The sequence below is a fragment of the Myripristis murdjan genome, chromosome 12, assembly GCF_902150065.1.
Source record: "Myripristis murdjan chromosome 12, fMyrMur1.1, whole genome shotgun sequence".
Taxonomy (NCBI): domain Eukaryota; kingdom Metazoa; phylum Chordata; class Actinopteri; order Holocentriformes; family Holocentridae; genus Myripristis; species Myripristis murdjan.
The window spans coordinates 13,531,762-13,552,366 of NC_043991.1; the positions used below are offsets into that span (position 1 = coordinate 13,531,762).

General features: G+C 43.6%; 1 protein-coding gene across 2 annotated transcripts in view; it reads left to right on the top strand.

Moving 5' to 3' along the window:
* The window catches only part of gnaz (guanine nucleotide binding protein (G protein), alpha z polypeptide), a 43,568-nt gene that overhangs the window by 14,345 nt on the left and 8,618 nt on the right, over window positions 1–20,605 (top strand). The window contains exons 1-2 of one of the 2 annotated variants that reach the window (XM_030065558.1): window positions 3,826–3,927; window positions 4,018–5,374. In XM_030065558.1, coding sequence (XP_029921418.1) covers window positions 4,652–5,374 — 723 coding nt within the window. In that variant the 5' untranslated portion in view covers window positions 3,826–3,927; window positions 4,018–4,651. Of the gene's footprint in view, window positions 1–3,825; window positions 3,928–4,017; window positions 5,375–20,605 lie in introns of those variants that run through there. The other variant, XM_030065557.1, reaches the window with a different exon arrangement.

Here is a 20,605-nt window from a genome sequence, read left to right on the forward strand (position 1 = left end):
TTTGTTCCTCATCATTCCTGAAACATAAGACCTGAGCGCTGGCAGGCCTTTCCTGTCCCCTGCATCTGTCCAGCTCATCCTTACACATTACCCCACTGCAGCGGAACATCACCTGCCTTTTTCCATTCTTTCATTATTGTCATCATATGTGGTTTCATTCAATTACTATTCAGTTATGTTGAATATGTGATGCTGAATGCTCAAATAAGACAATCTGCTGTTGGTTATTTCTGAATAGACTGTAGTCAGGGCCGTTGTCAAGCTGTGGCTTCATCACTGTACCTTTACCATTCCAAATATATGCATTTCATGAAACCTTGCTGCAGTGTGCTGTGAATCAGCAGGGCAACATAGATCTTTTGTAAGGTAATGCCGAGTAATAAGCAGGATAATCCACTCTGAGTTGAAAATAAAGACAGCCATCACTTGTCATCAGTGGGTAAATTGTCTCCTAAAAATTGCGTTCCGATACAACTAAACTTCACTCTTAACTGTTTTCAATATCATATCATGTCAGGCGGCATTTTGGCCAGTCTCATTACTTTAGCCACCAAAACTACTTGGTTACGGTTGCGTAAAGGTTAGGTTTAGGAGCATAATTTGCCAAGACAGTGTTGGAAAAATCTCTTGCATTTGAGAGTGTAGTGTACCCTTTTCAACTAACTATAAACTATAAATTGACTATTTATTAAATCATTTCTTTATGCCTAAGAGTGGTTGCACTGATCTGCCACACAAAATTCATTGTCTCCAGTCACCTGGTTATATGTTCAATCAGCCTCTTCCTATCCAAGTAGATGAGCCAGTTGACTTGCCAATAAACCCATTTTATCACTTTTTTAAAGATAAAATTGTGACAGTCTTTTAAATCCGTAGCTCGCAGTTTTTTCCAACTCCCTGGCTCTCTATCCACATGGTCCACATCTGCTAATGTGGAAATCAAAATTCACACCATACTGATTTAGTCATTTTGTGTGTTGTTACATAAATTGCAAATTGGTACTTTAAATATATTTTTTATAACACTTGATAATTGAATATCTGAATACTTGAATTCATTTTCTCATCTTCTGTGGTAATACAAGGCTAAACATCCACACCGGTACTTAAAAGGTACATTACGCAAAATTACCAAGGGTTGATTAAGGACCATTTAGACTCAACTGACAAAAAAATATGGAATAAGCATGCAATCAGTCAGAGATAATGAGAACCATTTAGACTCAACAATCAAACTGCCTACTTAACAGTCCTCACTTCAGTCAACCCTTGGCAATTTTGCATAGTGCACCTTCCAGCTCTACATTATTTATATATGAGCATGTACTTGCCGTCTGCATTAGATCACCAATCTGCCAATTCACAGTGTGTGCATAATTCACAGATTGTCCAAACTGGCATTGCATCTGCAGATGAGGCCTGGCTGTGGGGATGCATTTTAATTTTGTCTCGGAGCTAACCAGTAACATAGCATTACTCGGTCTCTGATGGATTACAATTACCACTCAATCTAATGTGATTGACCCTAATTTTAACAGCAATTTTGAGGATTCAGCAACCACAACAGAAATAGAACATTATACAACAGTAACAGGCTGTGACTACATGCACTCATTTCTAATAAAAAGCGTGATTGTAATTATTTGCAGCATGTTAAATTAATAACATGAGATAAGCACAGGGGAGAAAGGGAGAGATGGAGGGAGAGCTATTGTGCCGTGTGCAGCAGGAGCTGTGAACAGAATGCAGGAGAGTGACAGGGCTTGGTCTCACCATGGCTATCACATTACCTCAGCCCTCATGATACAACTAGATGCTGGCCTCTCTCCATGGCCCCCATGGCTCTGCCTCCACTCAGTTACTCTTAAAGGGACACACCTTGTCTTTACACAAGAACTAATATGCGATAGAGTGACTACAAAAAGGTTAGAAGTATGGGGATAGATACGAGGTATGAGAGCAGAAAAAGTTTTGAAATGCATCCTTAAAGACATGAATGATGGCTGCTAATGAGTGACGATATTGTAGGGATGACTATTGATGCTTTCATAAGATATTTAAGCACAGAGATTTTTCATCATCATTTGTAATGTGGACATGATGCCTAAGCAGATTGAGGCAAATAACAGCACAGCTACGACAGTCTAATAAGATCAGAAATGTCATCAATAAAGCATATCTGCTTTATTTGATAGTTACAGTAGAGAGAGACAGAAAAGGCAGGGGAGAGAGAGGGGATGACATGCAACAAATGGCTCAGGCTTGGATTTGAATCCATGATGCTGCAATCAGGGCTTAGCCTTGACAAGTGATACATGTGCTGCCAGGTGAGCTACTGGGGTGCAGGTCACGACATTACAACATCCAAAATCCCAGACGATATCTAGTATTGTATGACAATATTGATATAATAGCAATATACCCAGCCCTATCTGTATTACTACTGACATCGATTGATAATATACATGTATAACCTCATATTCATATTCTGCATGGGCTATCAGTTGGGGTATATTATGCTCTGTTCAATGGGTTTAGTTAAGCAACAGTCCTGAATTTCACTCTGTGCAATGTAATAGTAAACTATTTGATGTAATAATATGCACGCTGAAGAAATTCACTGCCTGCACACCCCTTCCTTTGCAATTATCTAAAGTGGCAATCCTCAAAACCACCTGCAAGTGCTGCTGTAATAGCAAACTTTCACACACAGTTTTAATGTGGTTTATGGCCTGTCAAAATCAGTGATGTGCATTAACTGGTTTGGCTGGCTATACCATGCTGAGAGGGTAGTCAGGTGCCTGCAGCCAGGGAATAATGCACTCCTCTCTGTTTGTGTTGTGATGCTTTGTTATGGCTTTGTTCTGCTCTGTTTGTCCTCTCAATCTTTTGAAGAGTGGACCTCACTCTCTGAGCTCTGAGTAATGCTCTCTCTCTCTCTCTCTCTCTCTCTCTCTCTCTCTCTCTCTCTCTCTCTCTCTCTCTCTCTCTCGCTCGCTCCCTCTCTCTCACACTCTCTCTGACACGTCCACAGAGTATAGTTTTGACAACAAAACTAGGCCACAGTGTGATTTCACATTTGTTACTCAGCCAGTACCATACAGCCCATCTCTAAATACATCTATTTATCACTGACGTCTTTGCCTTAAATTTACCATGATTTCATTCCAATTCATGTCTCTAAAGTCAATAGAATCCAGAGCTGTCCCCTCTGAACAGCTAATGCATCAAAGCAGATGTAGAATGGAGCCAAATGCTTTAAAAAAAAAACACTTGTCTTCTCATCCAGAGTGATCCAAGAGTCGCACCTGCAGGATAACAGCACAATGTCTGGGGAGAGACGTGGCGTTAACAGTGGTATGAATGCGTGAGAGGCACCTGGTGGCTTCGGCCAGTTATTTTCCACTGTGATAGTAAATAAGCATTTCACCTGATGTCATTTTTCCGAACAGCCTTAGGAAGATGGCAGAGCGGAGCGTGCAGGCATAGGGGTGGGGTGGGTTGGAGTGTGAATGGGGTTGGGCATTGTTGGTTTCTGGGAAACACATTCATCTTATTCATCCTGCATAAGTTTCCTCTTCCAGGCTCTGGATATGCCTGAGTTTACTTTGGTAGGTCTGTGTATGCATGTGTTTGACCTTGTGTTTGGTTGCCTGTGTGTGTCTGTGTGTGTGTGTGTATGTGTGTACATGGTAGGCGTGGTCTGGTGAGACCTACTTTGGCAGAGAGTCTGTAGTAACACAGGACTGCAGATGAGAAGAGAAAGCCTGTATGACTGTCAGCAACAGGAAACTAAAGAGGCAGCCTGAGTCCACAGAGAAAAACTGTTGCGTGGTGAAATTTTTGTGGTTTAACAGGAAGTGTACCTGATAAACGGTTTGAGATGCTGTATTAGATGTGTGTTTTCTCAGTTCTGTATTTCTGCAGGTAGGTGACTTCTGTTTGAGAAGTGATGACACTGCTCTTATTCATCCTGGCCTGCTACTCACATTGCTCCCCTGCTTTTTGTTTTTGCAGACTTGGAGACCTTCAGCTGTCGCGGAGATATCGCCACGCAGAGCAAACAGAGCAGAACCTATCCAGCAGATCAGGAAAAACAGGCACAGGGAACTGGACTAACGTGGATGGTTGGAGTGGCCAAACCAGGGAGAGGCACCACGAGAGCCATGTGGGAGGAGAGTGAGGGGGTTTTGCTATTCACATGCATCAACCCCAAACACGGTCTTCACTGACACACGCTGTAAGTTTCCCCAGCCCTCCTCCAGAGCGTTCCTCAGGGGGAGCCCCCTGCTATGAACCCCAGCTCCTTTGGCTTCAGCAGGCAGTCCAACCTCAGTGCCAGGCGCCGTGTGGGCATCCCACAAGTCTGGGTTCTGCCCACACAGGACTCACAGACTGCCCCTGAACAAAAAGAATGAAATACTCCTGAGTCACTCTTTCTCTGAGGTGGCTCACTTTTCTCAGTGCTAGATTGGCCTGTTGAGAATATTGGTCTATCTCTGCCCCAGCAAGTTGCCACTGCAGTGAAAATCCTCTCCAGCTTTTCCGTCTTTCCCCTCTTGGTCGCTCCACTTCCATTTTATTAGTATTGTAGTTTGCTCTCCCATCCGTCAGTACGTGTTCCTTTTTGCTTAACACGTGGTGGAGGACCATGGGATGCCGTCAGAGTTCGGAAGAGAAGGAAGCCGCTCGGCGCTCACGGCGAATCGACCGCCACTTGCGCTCGGAGAGTCAGCGGCAGCGGCGTGAAATCAAACTTCTGCTGCTCGGTACCAGTAACTCGGGCAAGAGCACCATTGTCAAACAGATGAAGATCATCCACAGTGGAGGCTTCAATCTGGAGGCGTGCAAGGAGTACAAGCCCCTCATCCTGTACAATGCCATCGACTCACTCACACGCATCATACGTGCCCTTGCCACCCTTAAGATCGACTTCCACAATGCTGACCGAGCCTATGACGCCGTGCAGCTCTTTGCCCTCACGGGTCCAGCTGAGAGCAAGGGGGAGATCACGCCAGAGCTGCTGGGCGTCATGAAACGTCTGTGGGCTGATTCAGGGGTCCAGGAGTGCTTCCAACGATCCAATGAGTACCACCTAGAGGACAACACTGCCTACTACCTGAACGACCTGGACCGCATCTCCGCACCTGAGTACATCCCCACTGTAGAAGACATCCTACGCTCCCGCGACATGACCACCGGCATCGTGGAGAACAAGTTCACCTTCAAGGAGCTCACCTTCAAGATGGTGGATGTGGGAGGACAGCGCTCAGAGAGAAAGAAGTGGATCCACTGTTTTGAGGGCGTGACTGCAATCATTTTCTGTGTCGAGCTAAGCGGCTATGACCTCAAGCTGTATGAGGACAACCAAACGGTAAGAAAAAAAAAAAAAAAGCAATTGTCACGTGTGTATTTTTACAAACATGTATCCATATGCATGCATATGCATACACACACATAGGCATGCACATGCACACATGAAGGCAGTTTGAAGTGGATGAGACAGACTCTTGATTTTAGGCTGTGTGTGATTAGGGAAGCATTTCGTCAGTTCATTTAAATTCAACTCAATTCAGTTAATTCAATTTAGTTCAATCGAATCCAGATCAATTCAATTCAATTGCCATTACATTGTTGTTAATATTTTCAATCATGGGATTGATGTAGTGGCCATAGCCAGTAGCCATCATTTCTTTGTCAGCTTTTGTCAGCGCTTACAGGGAGTACATTTTAGTTCGATTAACTTGCAGCAGTTTAAGAATCTGGTTAGTAATTTTGTCCAGGTTATTATTCTACTGCTTTAGGTAAAACACCACACTGAAACTCATTTCCGTTCCCTAATTTTGATTCCAGGTAATGAAGCTCTAATGATCCCAATAATATTCCTCAATTTCAACTTGTTTATGTAAATCTGAAGAACATTGGCGAAACTTTGTCAGTAAAGTGTGTCAGTACTACCAATTAGTGACATCTGTGTAAAATAATTTAACAGCTGTGAGAAGCACTGAGCACTGAACACACATGCCCGATTCTGCTGTGTTATTGCCTCTCTATGCCCTGCTGTCTGCACTACAACAACCTTGGTTACAGGGATGCAGGCATTACAGACCTTCCAGGCTGCATGCCCGATTTCACGCAAAGAGCTGTTTTATGTGGGACACATGACATATTTTAAGAGAGACTGAGCACCCCCCCCATCACCCTGTATTATTTTTCATTATTTTTATTATTTGAGTTTATTATTTTGTGGGTTGATATTCTGTCATCTGCCATGTCAAAGTAGTATTTTAGTTGATTAATGCACGGTTACAATGAGCAAAGCTCACACAGGCACTTTGGGCAGCCAGGTGTCCTTAGGGGTCCTTTAAGAAGGTGCGGGCGGCTGCTCCCTATTCAGTGTATAGAGAGCCTGCGGCTAGCAGCAAAGTTGCTGATGTGCGTGTGTCTGTGTGTTTTCCAGGTAAGCTAAAGTGGCATAAAAGTGTATGAAAACAGCGACGCAGATGTATAATGTGTGTATAATGTGTTTAAGGAAATATAGCTGTCCGACTAAAATACGAGTGAATGTGCAGAATATGGGGAATATGTTTGTATTTTGCGGGGTGAATGTTGAGTGCAAGTGCGCTATTCAGTGTATAGAGAGCCTGCGGCTAGCAGCAAAGTTGCTGATGTGCGTGTGTCTGTGTGTTTTCCAGTGTGTTGAAAGTAAAGAAACGTAAAAAAATTCCATGCACGCCTGGAAGTCCATTTATTACATCCAAGTGTGCAACAAAAATTGGAGGCACCGCTGGGATGATTAACGTCGCGGTCAGTGTGAAAAAGACGTAAATCGGGATTACCTTTGATTGACAGCGAGTGCGCGCAGCATCGGAGGCGCGGACGCATCAAACACAATGGATCTGGAGGAGTTGGCAGAGACTGTGTCTGAGAGACTATGGCTGTTGCAACTGGACCAGCTCAAAGTGGTATGTGCTGAAGCTAAAATCCCGAGTGGAAATGTCATCACAAGGCGAGCGTTAATCAGAAAAATCACAGAATCTATGGACAGTGTGATTAATGATGAGGAACAGGATGTTGCAATGCATCATCTGATGACAGTATTGAAACGAGTGGAGCAAATTACAGAAAATAAGGACAATGAAGTAAATACAGAAAGCACAGCACCAACCAGCGAAAACACAGCTGAAGAAAGTAGCTTAGCAGAAAAATATTCACAGCTCCAGCTAAATAGCCAAGCTCTGCAGGATGAAGTGAGGCGGCTGAGTGAAAAAGTGAACAAGGCATCGTTAAGCCAAGCCTCAACCCCACAGAATGTGATGCCTACAGCAGTGAATCGGCTCCCGGAAGTAACAATAAGGAGAGAATTCAAGATCTGTGGTCAAATTGGGGAGAAGGGACAAAAAGACAGACTCTCCTATACAAACCTGATGCATCAGATTGAGAGAGGCTTAAATAAAGGACACAGTGAGGCTGAAGTGGTGGAAGCTGTGATCAAGTCAATCAGTCCAGGTTTGAGTATTCGTGATATGCTGGAGATTAAAAGTGACCTGACCCTTTCCCAGTTGAAGACCATATTAAAGGGCCATTTCAAAGAGGACAGTTCTACAGACCTGTATCACAAACTAGTAAACATCACACAAGACAGTCGTGAGTCCCCTCAAAACTTCCTCTTCAGAGCAATTGAGTTAAAAGAGAGGCTGTTGCTTGCTTCAAGAGAAGTGGGATCCGATGAACAGTACAGTCCCGAGCTCATCCAGAAGAAATTCTTGAGGTCAGTGGGTACTGGGCTGTTAAGTGATCATATTAAGTTTCAGCTAAAGCCTTACCTTGATGATCAGAGAGTGACAGATGAAGTACTCATCGACAGAATGAATGAAGCAGCTAGTGTTGAATCAGAAAGACAATCCAAACAAAGAAAAAACGCAAGCAGCAGAGTCCCTAAAGTAAATGAAATGCAGACAGAAATGCAGACCAGTCAGCAGAATCAGTGTACAGCCGAAGCCAGGGTGGGTGTTCAAGAACAGTCAGCTGAAGTTGTGAAGCCTAAGAGTCGTAAAACACCTGCTGTCACCAGTTCAAGAGACTCCAACCTTTATGAAACCGTCAGGTTGTTGAGTGAAGAAATGGCTGAGATAAGGAAAAGCATTGCTAACTCTCCAGGCCCCACCCACCAAGTGAGAACGAGTGTTAAGAGAGGATGCAAAGTGTGCCAGGAGCAGGGAACAGGTGACCAGTGTGAACATTGTTTTAAATGTGGACTGTCTGGGCACTTCTCAAGGGGCTGCAGAGGACAAAGGAAGCTGGCTGGGAAACCTGAGGGCATGAAGGTGACAATTCAGGCTGTTGCACCCCCAAAATCATCAGCCTCAAGCCAAGCTGAACCAGATGACAAGGTGCATGAGCTTCTGTGTGAGAGAATCAGGCAGCTGGAGGCGGAGTTAGAGAAAAGTGAGAAGGCTGAACAGATTGTGGGTGTTACCTATGCCAGTCATCTCTCTTTACGTCGCCAAGCCAAGCTGAAAGCCCTCATCGGTAAGAAGTGCATGGTGGATTGTTTTTTTGAGGGAGTAGCAACACAAGCATTGTGGGATACAGGTTCACAGGTCACAATCATTAATGAAAGCTGGAGAAAGTCCTGTTTCCCACACATCCGGTTACGGAGCTTGGATGAACTCCTGAGTGAGGATGAGACACTTGTTGGCCGAGCAGCAAACCAGACAGTCATACCTTTTGCTGGCTGGGTCGAGCTAAAGTTCAAGCTTGGATCAAAAAGAAGCCCACAGCCAGAGCTAACAGTACCAGTGCTGGTCTCCAATGAGCCAGGTGTAGCAGAGCCACCAATTATTGGCTACAATGTGATTGAGCATCTGGTGATGAATGGAATGGAACAGCACCCAGAGGTTACACCTGCTGTGGTAAGAGACGCTTTCTCTATTGACTGTAAAAAAGCAAATGTGCTGATTCACATAGTGCAGAGCTGTGACCAGAATGACAAAGAGGGTGTGGTAAAAGTAGGAAGATTAAAGACAATAATCCCTGCAGGGCAGACCAAGGAGGTTAAGTGCAATGTGAGGACAGGTCCCCTTTCCACAAAACAGGAAGTCCTTTTTGAACCGGAGGACGTTCCAAAATGGCCAGAGGGATTGAATATTCAGGAAACCGCCATATGCCTGCAGAAGGGAAACTGGTCTCGGGTGACTATTCCGGTCACTAATGATAGCAACCATGACATTACTCTCACCCCTCGCACAGTGCTGGGACAGCTCCAGCAAGTGAAGGCTATTTATCCAGTGGATGTAAGACCAGCTAGTATTAGTGAAAACACCACCAAAACATCCACTGAGGGTGAACCCACAGCCGACATAGCCAGCACCCCTGAAAAGCACAAAGAGGAACACAGACAGTTGGACACGTGCACACATGATTCATGGGACCCTCCAGTGTCAGTTAATCATCTGACTCCAGACCAGCAGCAAAAGGTGAGGCAGATGCTCAGAGAAGAATGTGCAGCATTTTCAAAAGATGAGAATGATGTGGGATGCATTCCATCTTTACAGTTGAAAATCAGGCTAAGTGACACAACTCCAGTAAGACGCACCTACACCTCAGTACCCAAGCCGCTCCACAAGGAGGTGAAGGAGTATTTGGAGGACCTGCTGAACAGAGGATGGATTCAAAAATCCCGGTCCCCATACTCATCACCAATAGTCTGCGTGCGCAAGAAGGATGGGAGTTTGCGTTTATGTGTGGATTATCGTGAACTGAATCAAAAATCCATCCCTGACCGCCACCCCATCCCCCGAGTGCAGGATATGCTGAACAGCCTGAGTGGAAGTGTGTGGTTTTCTGTACTGGACCAGGGCAAGGCGTATCATCAGGGTTTCCTGGAGGAGAGTAGCAGACCACTCACAGCCTTCATAACACCTTGGGGTTTATATGAGTGGGTGCGGATCCCTTTCGGCCTGTCCTCGGCTCCAGCAGAATTTCAGCGCAGTATGGAGGAATGCCTTGCAGGGTTGCGAGATGAGACATCTCAGCCTTATCTGGATGACAATCTTGTCCACAGCAGGACGTTTGAGGACCATCTACGTGATATGAGAGAGGTGTTACGTCGCTATCAAACACATGGAGTAAAACTGACAGCAAAAAAATGTGAAGTGTTTAAAGACAAAGTGAAATTCCTGGGGAAGATTGTATCCAAAGACGGCTACTGCATGGATCCTGCTGAGATAGCACCAGTACAAGCACTCAAAGACCGCAAACCTGAGACTGTGGGAGACTTGAGGAAAATGTTAGGGTTCCTGTCATACTACCGCCCATACATTCCAAACTTCTCACGCACTGCCAAGCCACTGTACAGTCTGTTAACCACTGAGAAAACTCCAGGGAGCAAGGCCCAAGTATCAAGTGCAAGGAAGAGCAAGGGGAAACACAAAAGGTCAGATCAGCTATCCTCTAGCCAGCCAATCACCTGGACAGGACAACACCAGGAAGTGCTCTGCCAGCTTCTAGAGTACCTGTTACGTCCACCACTCCTAGGTTACCCCGACTTTGAGAAGCCGTTTGTGTTGCACTGTGATGCCTCTCAGGAGGGGCTGGGTGCAGTTCTGTACCAGAGACAACAAGGCAAGCTGGTTGTCATCGGTTATGGGTCGAGAACACTAACTGCTCCAGAAAAGAATTACCACCTCCATTCTGGCAAATTAGAGTTTTTAGCAATGAAGTGGGCAATCTGTGAAAGGTTTCGTGAGTATTTGTACTATGCACCTTCATTCACGGTGTACACTGACAATAACCCTCTGACTTACGTCTTGACCACAGCGAAGCTGAACGCCACAACACACCGGTGGATTGCTGAGTTGGCGGACTTTAAGTTCTCAATCAAGTATCGGCCCGGGAAAGTGAATGGAGATGCAGATGGCTTGTCACGAATGCCGCTTGACATGGAGCAGTACATGCGCACATGCTCAGATGGAATGGAGCCAGAAGTGATAACAACTGTCACACAGGCACTCCAACTTGAGTCCCTCGAACATGAGCCCTGGATGTGTCCAGCCACTATCACTGCAGCATGTACTGATGTAGCGCAGGAACGAGTAGCACCCCCAGTGGCAGAAATCTCCATGGAGACCCTTAAGAAAGCACAAGTTGATGATCCAGTCATTGGCAAGGTGAGAGAGTACGTCATGACAGGACAGTGGCCTCGTCTGGGAGGAAGAGACCGGCGTGATGACATCTCTGTTCTTGTAAGGGAGAGAAACAAGCTGTTTGTCAACGAGGATGGTATCCTGTATAGAAAGTCAGTGGCTCGAGCTCAGTTGGTGCTACCTAAAACATTCCACCAGCTGATCTACCGGGAGCTGCATGAGGAAATGGGGCACCTCGGAGTGGAGCGGACACTCAGCTTGATCCGTGATCGATTCTATTGGCCTCATATGCAGAGAGATGTCGACCATTATGTGACCAAGGTGTGTAGCTGCCTGAAACGGAAGCGTCCAAACAAGCCCACTAGAGCACCACTGGTTAATATAGTGACCACATACCCCTTTGAGATGGTCTCAATAGATTTCCTGCATCTGGAAAGCTGTAAAGGAGGATATGAGTACATCTTGGTTGTGATAGACCACTTCACGCGCTTCGCCCAGGCCTATGCATGTACCAACAAGTCAGCAAAAACTGCCGCTGAAAAGATCTTTGGAGATTTTGTGCTCAAGTTTGGATTTCCGGCCAAGTTGCATCACGATCAGGGCAAAGAGTTTGAAAACAGGCTGTTTTCAAAGCTGGAAGAATACAGTGGAATCCAAGGCTCACGCACAACACCCTACCATGCAGCTGGAAATGGTCAAGCAGAGAGGTTCAATCGAACACTCCTTTCCATGCTTAGAAACCTGACTGCAGAAGCGAAATCAGATTGGAAGAGTTCCTTGGCCAAGGTTGTACATGCATATAACTGTACGCGCAGCGAGGCGACAGGTTATGCCCCATATTACCTTCTCTATGGTAGAAACCCCCAGCTCCCTGTCGACATAATGTTTGGGCTGACTCCATGTGACCAGAGCGCATCTCAGAAGGACTATGCCAGCAAGTGGAGAAAGAGGATGCAGGAGGCATACAGGCTGGCATCAGAGACCGTACAAAAGGGGCAAAATAGAGCCAAGAAACAGTATGACCGGAAAACATACGGAGCAGAACTACAGCCAGGGTGCAGAGTATTGGTGCGGAACTTCAGAGACAAAGGAGGACCAGGAAAGCTCAGATCTTACTGGGAGGAGCAAGTCCATGTGGTGACCAAGAGGAAGCACCAGGACAGCCCTGTTTATGAAGTACAACCTGAGACAGGCCCAGGAAGGACCCGAGTTCTGCACAGAAACCTGCTACTGCCATGCGACTTCTTGCCTATGGAAGAAGACAAGCAGGAGAAAAAGAAACTGAGAAAGAGAAACCCAGTTACAGATATGAAAAAGAAAAGACATCCAAAACAGAAGGAGCGAGACCTGGAGAGTAGTTCGGAGGATGAAAGTAACTGGAGGGCCATTGCCACGCGACCAGCAGAGCCATTCGACCAGGCCAGGAGCCAGCTGAGAGTGGAGGCGGAGGAATTCCAGCCACAAGCAGCTGTTAAAGAAGTGGAGCAAGATGGTGACAAAGAGGAGTGTCCAGAGGAGGATGATGAAGGCAGGATGGAGCTAGAGGTGGAGAGCAGAGACACGGCAGATGCAGAGCCCGAGGCGTCATCTGATGAAGCAGGCGAGCCAAACTCTGAGCAGGAGACGTCATCTGATGAACCAGATGAGGGGGACCCTGAGCCGCTGTCACCTCCCATGAGAAAGTATCCTTTTAGAAAAAGAAATCCCCCAGAGACACTCACCTATGACATACTAGGTCAGCCATCAGTCACACACAGACACAAGTGATAGCTACAGTTCAAAGCTAAAGACACAAGTTCATAGTCACATGTTGAATTTATTGTTGTGACAAGCTAAAAAAGAGTTCATAGCAGCATTTAAGGTTACAGTTAAACTGGAAAATTCATGCAGTGATTTATCTTTGTTAAAAAGTAAAGTACCAGAGTTCAGACTACTAACACCTAGAAAGATACTGGAATATGTGTGAGGCATACAGTAGTACATGTGGGTCTGTGTAATGGGTTGTGGGGTAGAAGCAGGATCAAAACCCTTCAGTATGAGATGCATAGCCCGCATAAGTAGCGGAGTAGCACTTCAGATATCACCTGGCCAGTGGTATCTATTGCTGACACATGACGTGAAGAGGGAGATACGTGTCATGTCAAAGACTGTTGCTGTACAGAGAGTATCTCTAAAGACTGACTCCCGTATAACCTACCTCTACGACTCACCGGTTAAAGACATAAGACTTTGGGAAATCTATAATGTCGGGACGACATTCATTTTGGAGGGGAGAGTGTGGGACACATGACATATTTTAAGAGAGACTGAGCACCCCCCCCATCACCCTGTATTATTTTTCATTATTTTTATTATTTGAGTTTATTATTTTGTGGGTTGATATTCTGTCATCTGCCATGTCAAAGTAGTATTTTAGTTGATTAATGCACGGTTACAATGAGCAAAGCTCACACAGGCACTTTGGGCAGCCAGGTGTCCTTAGGGGTCCTTTAAGAAGGTGCGGGCGGCTGCTCCCTATTCAGTGTATAGAGAGCCTGCGGCTAGCAGCAAAGTTGCTGATGTGCGTGTGTCTGTGTGTTTTCCAGGTAAGCTAAAGTGGCATAAAAGTGTATGAAAACAGCGACGCAGATGTATAATGTGTGTATAATGTGTTTAAGGAAATATAGCTGTCCGACTAAAATACGAGTGAATGTGCAGAATATGGGGAATATGTTTGTATTTTGCGGGGTGAATGTTGAGTGCAAGTGCGCTATTCAGTGTATAGAGAGCCTGCGGCTAGCAGCAAAGTTGCTGATGTGCGTGTGTCTGTGTGTTTTCCAGTGTGTTGAAAGTAAAGAAACGTAAAAAAATTCCATGCACGCCTGGAAGTCCATTTATTACATCCAAGTGTGCAACATTTAGATTCACAAAATACTCCTGGACAGCTTCTCAGACTCAGAAATGTTTCTTGCTTTAAGCCCTGGATTTGTTTAGGTCCTACATCACAAAAAAATAATATGAAATAAACTGTGTTTTTTCACTTTAATTTGATATAAGAGCATTCTCTAAAACAACAGAGGACAGGCTTTGTGTATTAATTTGTAACTGAAGAAATTAACAGATAAAAGTATTATCTTTAACTCATTTTTAGGTTAGTAGATCTAGTAGGCTACATCGAAAACTACATGGCGGAGTTTGTGTACTTACGTATTTAATTTTAAAGTTTGTCAGCTATCACAACATGTATTATGCATTTAGCTTGTATTCTCACTTACAATGAGTGATAGTATCCTGCTCAAGGTCACATTGAGGGGACACACAACTCTCTGTTGGAGACACCGGCTGGTCAAGAGATCAAACCTGCTATCTTTAGGTAACGGGATGGACTCGCTAACCACGAACACCCCATGCTGCTGAATTCATTAAGTCAGAGAGGAGATATGCCTGCACAAACAAGACAGATGTAGATGGATGTTTCTAAAAGAAAGAATTGGAGAAGGCAAGAAATGTGAAGCCAGATTGTCTGATAGCCCGAAGCCTAGGCTTACTTTGTATCCTTTTCATCCTTTCATTTTAACTGTATGATGTGTTGAGGTCTGTTTAATATTTTCTAATCAAATTTCCACTAAATCCGTTTGAGAAATTTGAGGGCCTCATCCAAATTTCGAGGTGCTTATCCAGGGTTATTTGGCTGGGAGCGAGAGTGGAGTGATAGAATTTTGTAGAAATGAGTATTCACTCTAGCTTTATTGTATTAACAAACCAAGCCGTTTTAAATCCGACTGAATGAAAGGAGAGGTCAGCCCTTGTTATCTCCAATTTATGCTTGTGGAATTTGAGCAATTTCCTATCCATAGCTTATCCATTCTCTTATCTCAGTGTTTTGGAACGGCGGGGTACTTCTAATGCTTGTTTAACTGTCTTTTTGATAGCTGGAGGCCAACAATAGATAATATTTTACTTTTTTGGTCAAGGCCAGCAAGGAGTGGTCAGCTGTTTTTAATTTCTTAAGGCATGATCACATTTTCTCCCAAAAGATCTTTCCAATAGTCATATCCACCCAAATGTCTTCACAAAATGTCTCCACAATAAATAACTTATGGTCTCCTAGGTGCTTCTAGAAAACTTTGTGATGTTTGGTAGCTGCACTAACCTGATAGTGCATGTGTTAAAAAAGAACACAGAATGTGCATTGTGCCAAGTTAGAACATGAAATCAATTAGTTTTTGTAGGGTAAAAATAAACTCTGAGGAGAAGAATGCAGTATGGTGCTAATTGAGTTCACAGAGTAAGGTGTGAGACTGTACCTGTGAGAATTAGCAGATAGTGAAGGCACAGTGTAGCAATGGGAGTTCACAGGTGATGGAAAAACCAACTCCTGTGCTTCCTAGATAGGGGAGGAGAAAAGAGGATGGGATCAAAAGTACACCCTTTACAATTAGAGCAGCCACCCAACTCTTAACAGTTGTCTAGTGACGTCAGCAATGAAGTAGGGGTGTTGCTGTAGTTGGTAAAGCTGTTATGGATTCGAATCTGTAAAATATCTATTGGAAGAGTTTGCATATTTTATCTGTGGTGTAAGTCCTTTTTACGCTGGTCATTTCTGCAGTGAATAATATTTTTACTAAAAAAAAACAAAACACTTTCTTTACTTATTTTCTAAAGGACTGTTGATTTGATTGGTTTACTTAAGGGGATCTTAAGGGGAGCTTTTAGGGTCTGCATTCTCTACAGTAATCCATTCCAGCAGGGCTTCAGTTCACCTTGCAGCATAATGAGGTTATCTGGACTCTGGTAAGACCAACCAACTGTCCAGCAAAATTAAAATATCTCACGTATTGGAGTTGAAAGAGCTATGACTCCTACTAGCACTGCAACAGAAAGTTTACAGAGGTTTTATGGCTAACATTGCTGTAGAGCTCTCTTGCTTAAAACCTCCACTTTTGAGGCTTGCGGTTGTAGAGTTGTGGTGACAAAGTCTACGTCTGACGCTATTGCTCTCTAAAGAGAGCAAAGCTCCATCTGTCTGATTAAAACCCTTTGCTTGCCCTCGCCTCTTCTGATATAACATTATATTGGTAAAATAATGGTGGCTATAAATCCAAGAACAACAGAACAACTCAGATTGGATCACCCCCACTCTTATCTATGAAAGTTTTTTTCCCCATAGCAAAACCAATCGTTTATCATCTCTGCAGGTGTAAAGTAAACAGTTGGGAATAGGGTTGAAACATTATGTGTGGCTTAAAGATGAAGCTGAACTAATAAACCATCTGAACGCACCAGTGGGTACACAAGGAGACAGGGATCCTGGCATTCCAGCCAGGATTTTGTGAATCAAATTGCTCAAGAGCCAGTTGGCACATTAAGGTTAGCCCTGATGCTCAGTGGCCGGACTGTGGCCTATATCTACCTCATCTCCCTGAACACCTTATCTTATGTAGCTGAGGCACTTTAACAAATAATTCTTTTCAACTTGCCTTTCTGGACCTTTCTGGACTGTTTGAGATGAGCAGGTACAAATTATTCTGTAGGTGGGTTGATGTTAATCATAGTTAGTCATAGTTGTTGCATATATTACTTTGCACCTGTATGTGTGTGTGTGTGTGTGTGTGTGTGTGTGTGTGTGTGTGTGTGTGTGTGTGTGTGTGTGTGTGTGTGTGTGTGTGTGTGTGTGTGCAAAAATAACCCAGAGAAATAGCTGTAATTGTCAATATAGTACAATGATGATTGTTCAGTGACAAATGATTAGCTTATTAGAATGCCATACTTACATGCAGAGAACTGGAATCCACAAGGTGCAGTTCTTACATGGGTAAAGCAGATGAGCCTTTTAGCCACATTCACATACATGCTAGTGTAGCCATACTGTTCATGAAGAAAGGCCATAAGGGCGCAGCATACCATTCCACCAGAGTGTGTGTGTGACGTGAGAAATAAAGTAATTAACTAATGGCAGCCAAAGAGTCATTTCTGTGCACTGAAAAAAATTGTAAAAAAATTGTTAACATCTGGGTGTCCTGATGGGTCATTTGCGCTGCTATGAAGCCTACAAGATAATTTTAGAATTCAGTTTGTAGATACTTTTTAAACTTTTTTTACTCAAGTAGTCTTGCTGTCCAACACCTGACCTAGCAGTGTGTTTTTTGGATGTTGGACACAGCTTTCTTTATTTGGAACAAAGTATACTAATATACTGGATCTGTGGTTACAATGCTTTATGGCATAATCCCAGATGAACACTGATCTAGATGCCAAAAGAAAAATGCACCAATCTACACAGAGTGACACGCTGGACATCAAGACCTCTTTAAAAATCTACAGCACCATCAACTAGGCAGCATAATACACAAATACAAATACACAAATACAAAAAAATCCAAGTTCTCTTTTCCACAGTTTGGTTGAATAGGGAACAGTCTGTTCAGTTTCAGTTCCACCTGGGCATGGTTTGGAGAAGAATGATTACAAACCATGCCTTGCACACTTTTCTCAGCACAGTTGACTAATCATGTGATCGGCGCGGTGGAATGGCGCTGATCTGATGGCTTAATGATGCAGATCTTCACTGATTTGTGCCGTATTTACGACACTTTTTGTTATCAGTGGGGTCAACCACATGTATGGCTTTGTGTTGCTGACCCGCTGTGCCACTGCTGCCTTCACTGTAGTTTATCTCAGGTACTTCCTGTCTTAAACTGAACAGTCCAACATGACTGAAAATGAAACTGTGCAGTGGTGCAATGCAGACATGGTAACTGTTCTGCTTGACGACGGAACAGAGGCCAGGGTGCATTAACTGTGAAATCTGTGCACTCCGAAATCGTATCTTGCTCACATTAGGATCCGATCAGCCAGACCATATGTGGAGGAGGCCTGGCTTGCATTGAGTTCAGATCTCAGTGAGGTGTGGACAGCATGTAGGCACAATCTGGACAAAATATATAGTGGAATATATCTGTGCAGAAATACATCTAATCAGATAGGTTGCATTGAAGTGTCAAAGTCTGAACACACATATGTGGACACAGATGAGCTCCGATTTGGTGTATCCGGACACAAATGTAACTAGACTAGCGTAATAGCAATTGTTACATTTATTATCTATCTAATCTAAATGTAACAGGGTTGAGTGTGTCGCCTTCACTGTGGGCACGTCCCATCACAATAGCTATGCAACTAGCAAACATTAGGAAGCAGGCATTACCTATGCAGAGAAAATGTTTTTTTTTTTAAAACCTCCAATGCAACCAGGCCACATAAATGTTGAATAAGTCTGTTAGTTTTTCATGATGCTTGCTCAGTCATGGTTCCCTCAGAAGAATACTTTGATAACATGGACAGGTGCCATGTAATGGCCTTTACTACAAGTTATGCTTTACAGCAAAACTATTCTGGGGCATTTTCAACCTCATATCGCTGCCATCATATCAGCTAGCGGGTTTTCAATCCTTTCCCCTTATAAATACAACATGAGTCTGCCACTAAAGATATTTATTACCTTCCAAGTTTTCTTCAGGGGTCACTAACTATGCTTTATTCTTTATAATCATAGAACAAAGCTAAGTTACAGTTAGATAAAACATAAAATAAAGAATATAGTGCAATTGGAAATGTGTCCAACCACAAAAGGCGGTCTCTGACTTCCAGTGACCTTCCGAAGAACTTTAAAAATTGCCAGATATATAAACTGCCAAATTGTTGGCAAACAGGACTTGGCCTCCTGGGGATCCAAACCCAAGACCTTTGTATACCCACAGAAGGTGACTGCTGCCTGCACCACAGGGCAGACACGGTTTTTCTTCACACCTTCTTAGAACTCGAGACAGTGATATCACATGTGCCAGACTTCAAACGTTTCCAGCAGTCAAAATGTTGGTGATAAAATTCTGAAAAATCACACATCATTCTGTTGGTTTCTGGTGTATTATCAAATGCTTTTGTGGAGTTTGATAAAAAAAAAAAAAAAAAAAGCAATATATAAAATGTTTTCTATAAAGAACAGTAAGATGTTCAATATCACTGTGGCCTCCCCATTTGGCACCCCATTTGGACATATTTGAAACATGTCATATGTAACATCTAAACAATCAGTGTAAATTTTGGTAGCCTTAGACAGACTTTTAGAAATTTAGACATTAACTGATTTGGTGTATTTTGAAAAACCTAGAGTGATAGACATCTGAATTGACTATAGGTTGCAGGGAGCCACAGTTTTCACTTCAGAGGGTTCTGAAAAAAAAAAAAAAATCAGCTTTCCAGAGCCTATGGCGTAATTTTAATATGTTGTAGGCTGAAATAAGCCACGCCCACGTTTTTTTTTTTTTTATTATTATTATTTATTTATTTTTTAAACATATACAACAAGTTAGAAATTTAGACCACCAACACTGAAGTCTCATAATTAAGTTAGGAGGCCACTGATCAAGCGAGGTTAACCTGCAAGCCCGCTGAGCGTATGCAGCCAGCAGGCAGGTGTGGCCTGCAGGCTGATGGTCAGTTGTTCTACAGCACAGACAGAAGATTAAGGTTAACTGAGGCAGAAGATGAAGAGGGTACAGGTAGACAAACAGTGCTGGCTCTTTGCACACTGAAACTGGAAAATAGAGGCACAGGATAAGTCAAGCAACAAAAATGATGCAAGGAAACATATAGGCAACAGACTAACAAATGAAGCAGTGGCTGGTTGAAAGGAGCATTCTCAACAGTGAGGCGGAAAATGAGTGTGGAGCAGGGCTTATATGCTGGGGAACAAGTAACAGCTGTCCGCTCCACGTGAAGACTGGCTACCTCTGTCCTACCAATTAAGGCAGAGAGAGAGGAGGAAGCCAGCAAGAGGTAGAGCAGGAGGGAGAGAGGGGAGGAGAGAGAAAGAGAAAGTAAGACAGTTGAATAGACAAATATAGTCATATTCATAGTTATTGTTGTATATTTTTTTTAGTTATAGTCTGGAATTAAGATAAAATCCAGAAGCGGCTAAAAACATGCCACATGCATAAGGTTTTCTGTTGGTCACCTGGAAAATCGAACTCTGGACCTGTGTCTCCCCATAGGAGGTGACTTAGTGACTGCTGCTGCTGGGACACTTGGCTTTTTCATCTGCCTTATTACAGCCTGATGCAATGACATCACATGTGGCATTTTTGTTGGATTAAACTTAAAACATTCGCAACCCAAAAGCTGTTGGTGATAAAATTCAGAGAAGACAACACACATCATTCTGCTGGTTTTTGGAGTATCGTCAAATATTTTGGTGACATTTGGTGAAACAGAGAATGTGGTTCTTACAGTACAAAATACAGTAAAGACACTGAGTGTGACTGCTGACTCACCGTTTGACTGATCTGAACAGCATTTGAAACACATAAGATCTGCCATCTGCAGAATGCCTGAGTCAGTTTCGGTAGAATGCGAACAAGCAATTTTGGAGATACAGATGTTGATCGATTTAGCATATTTTGAAAAATCTGGAATGATGA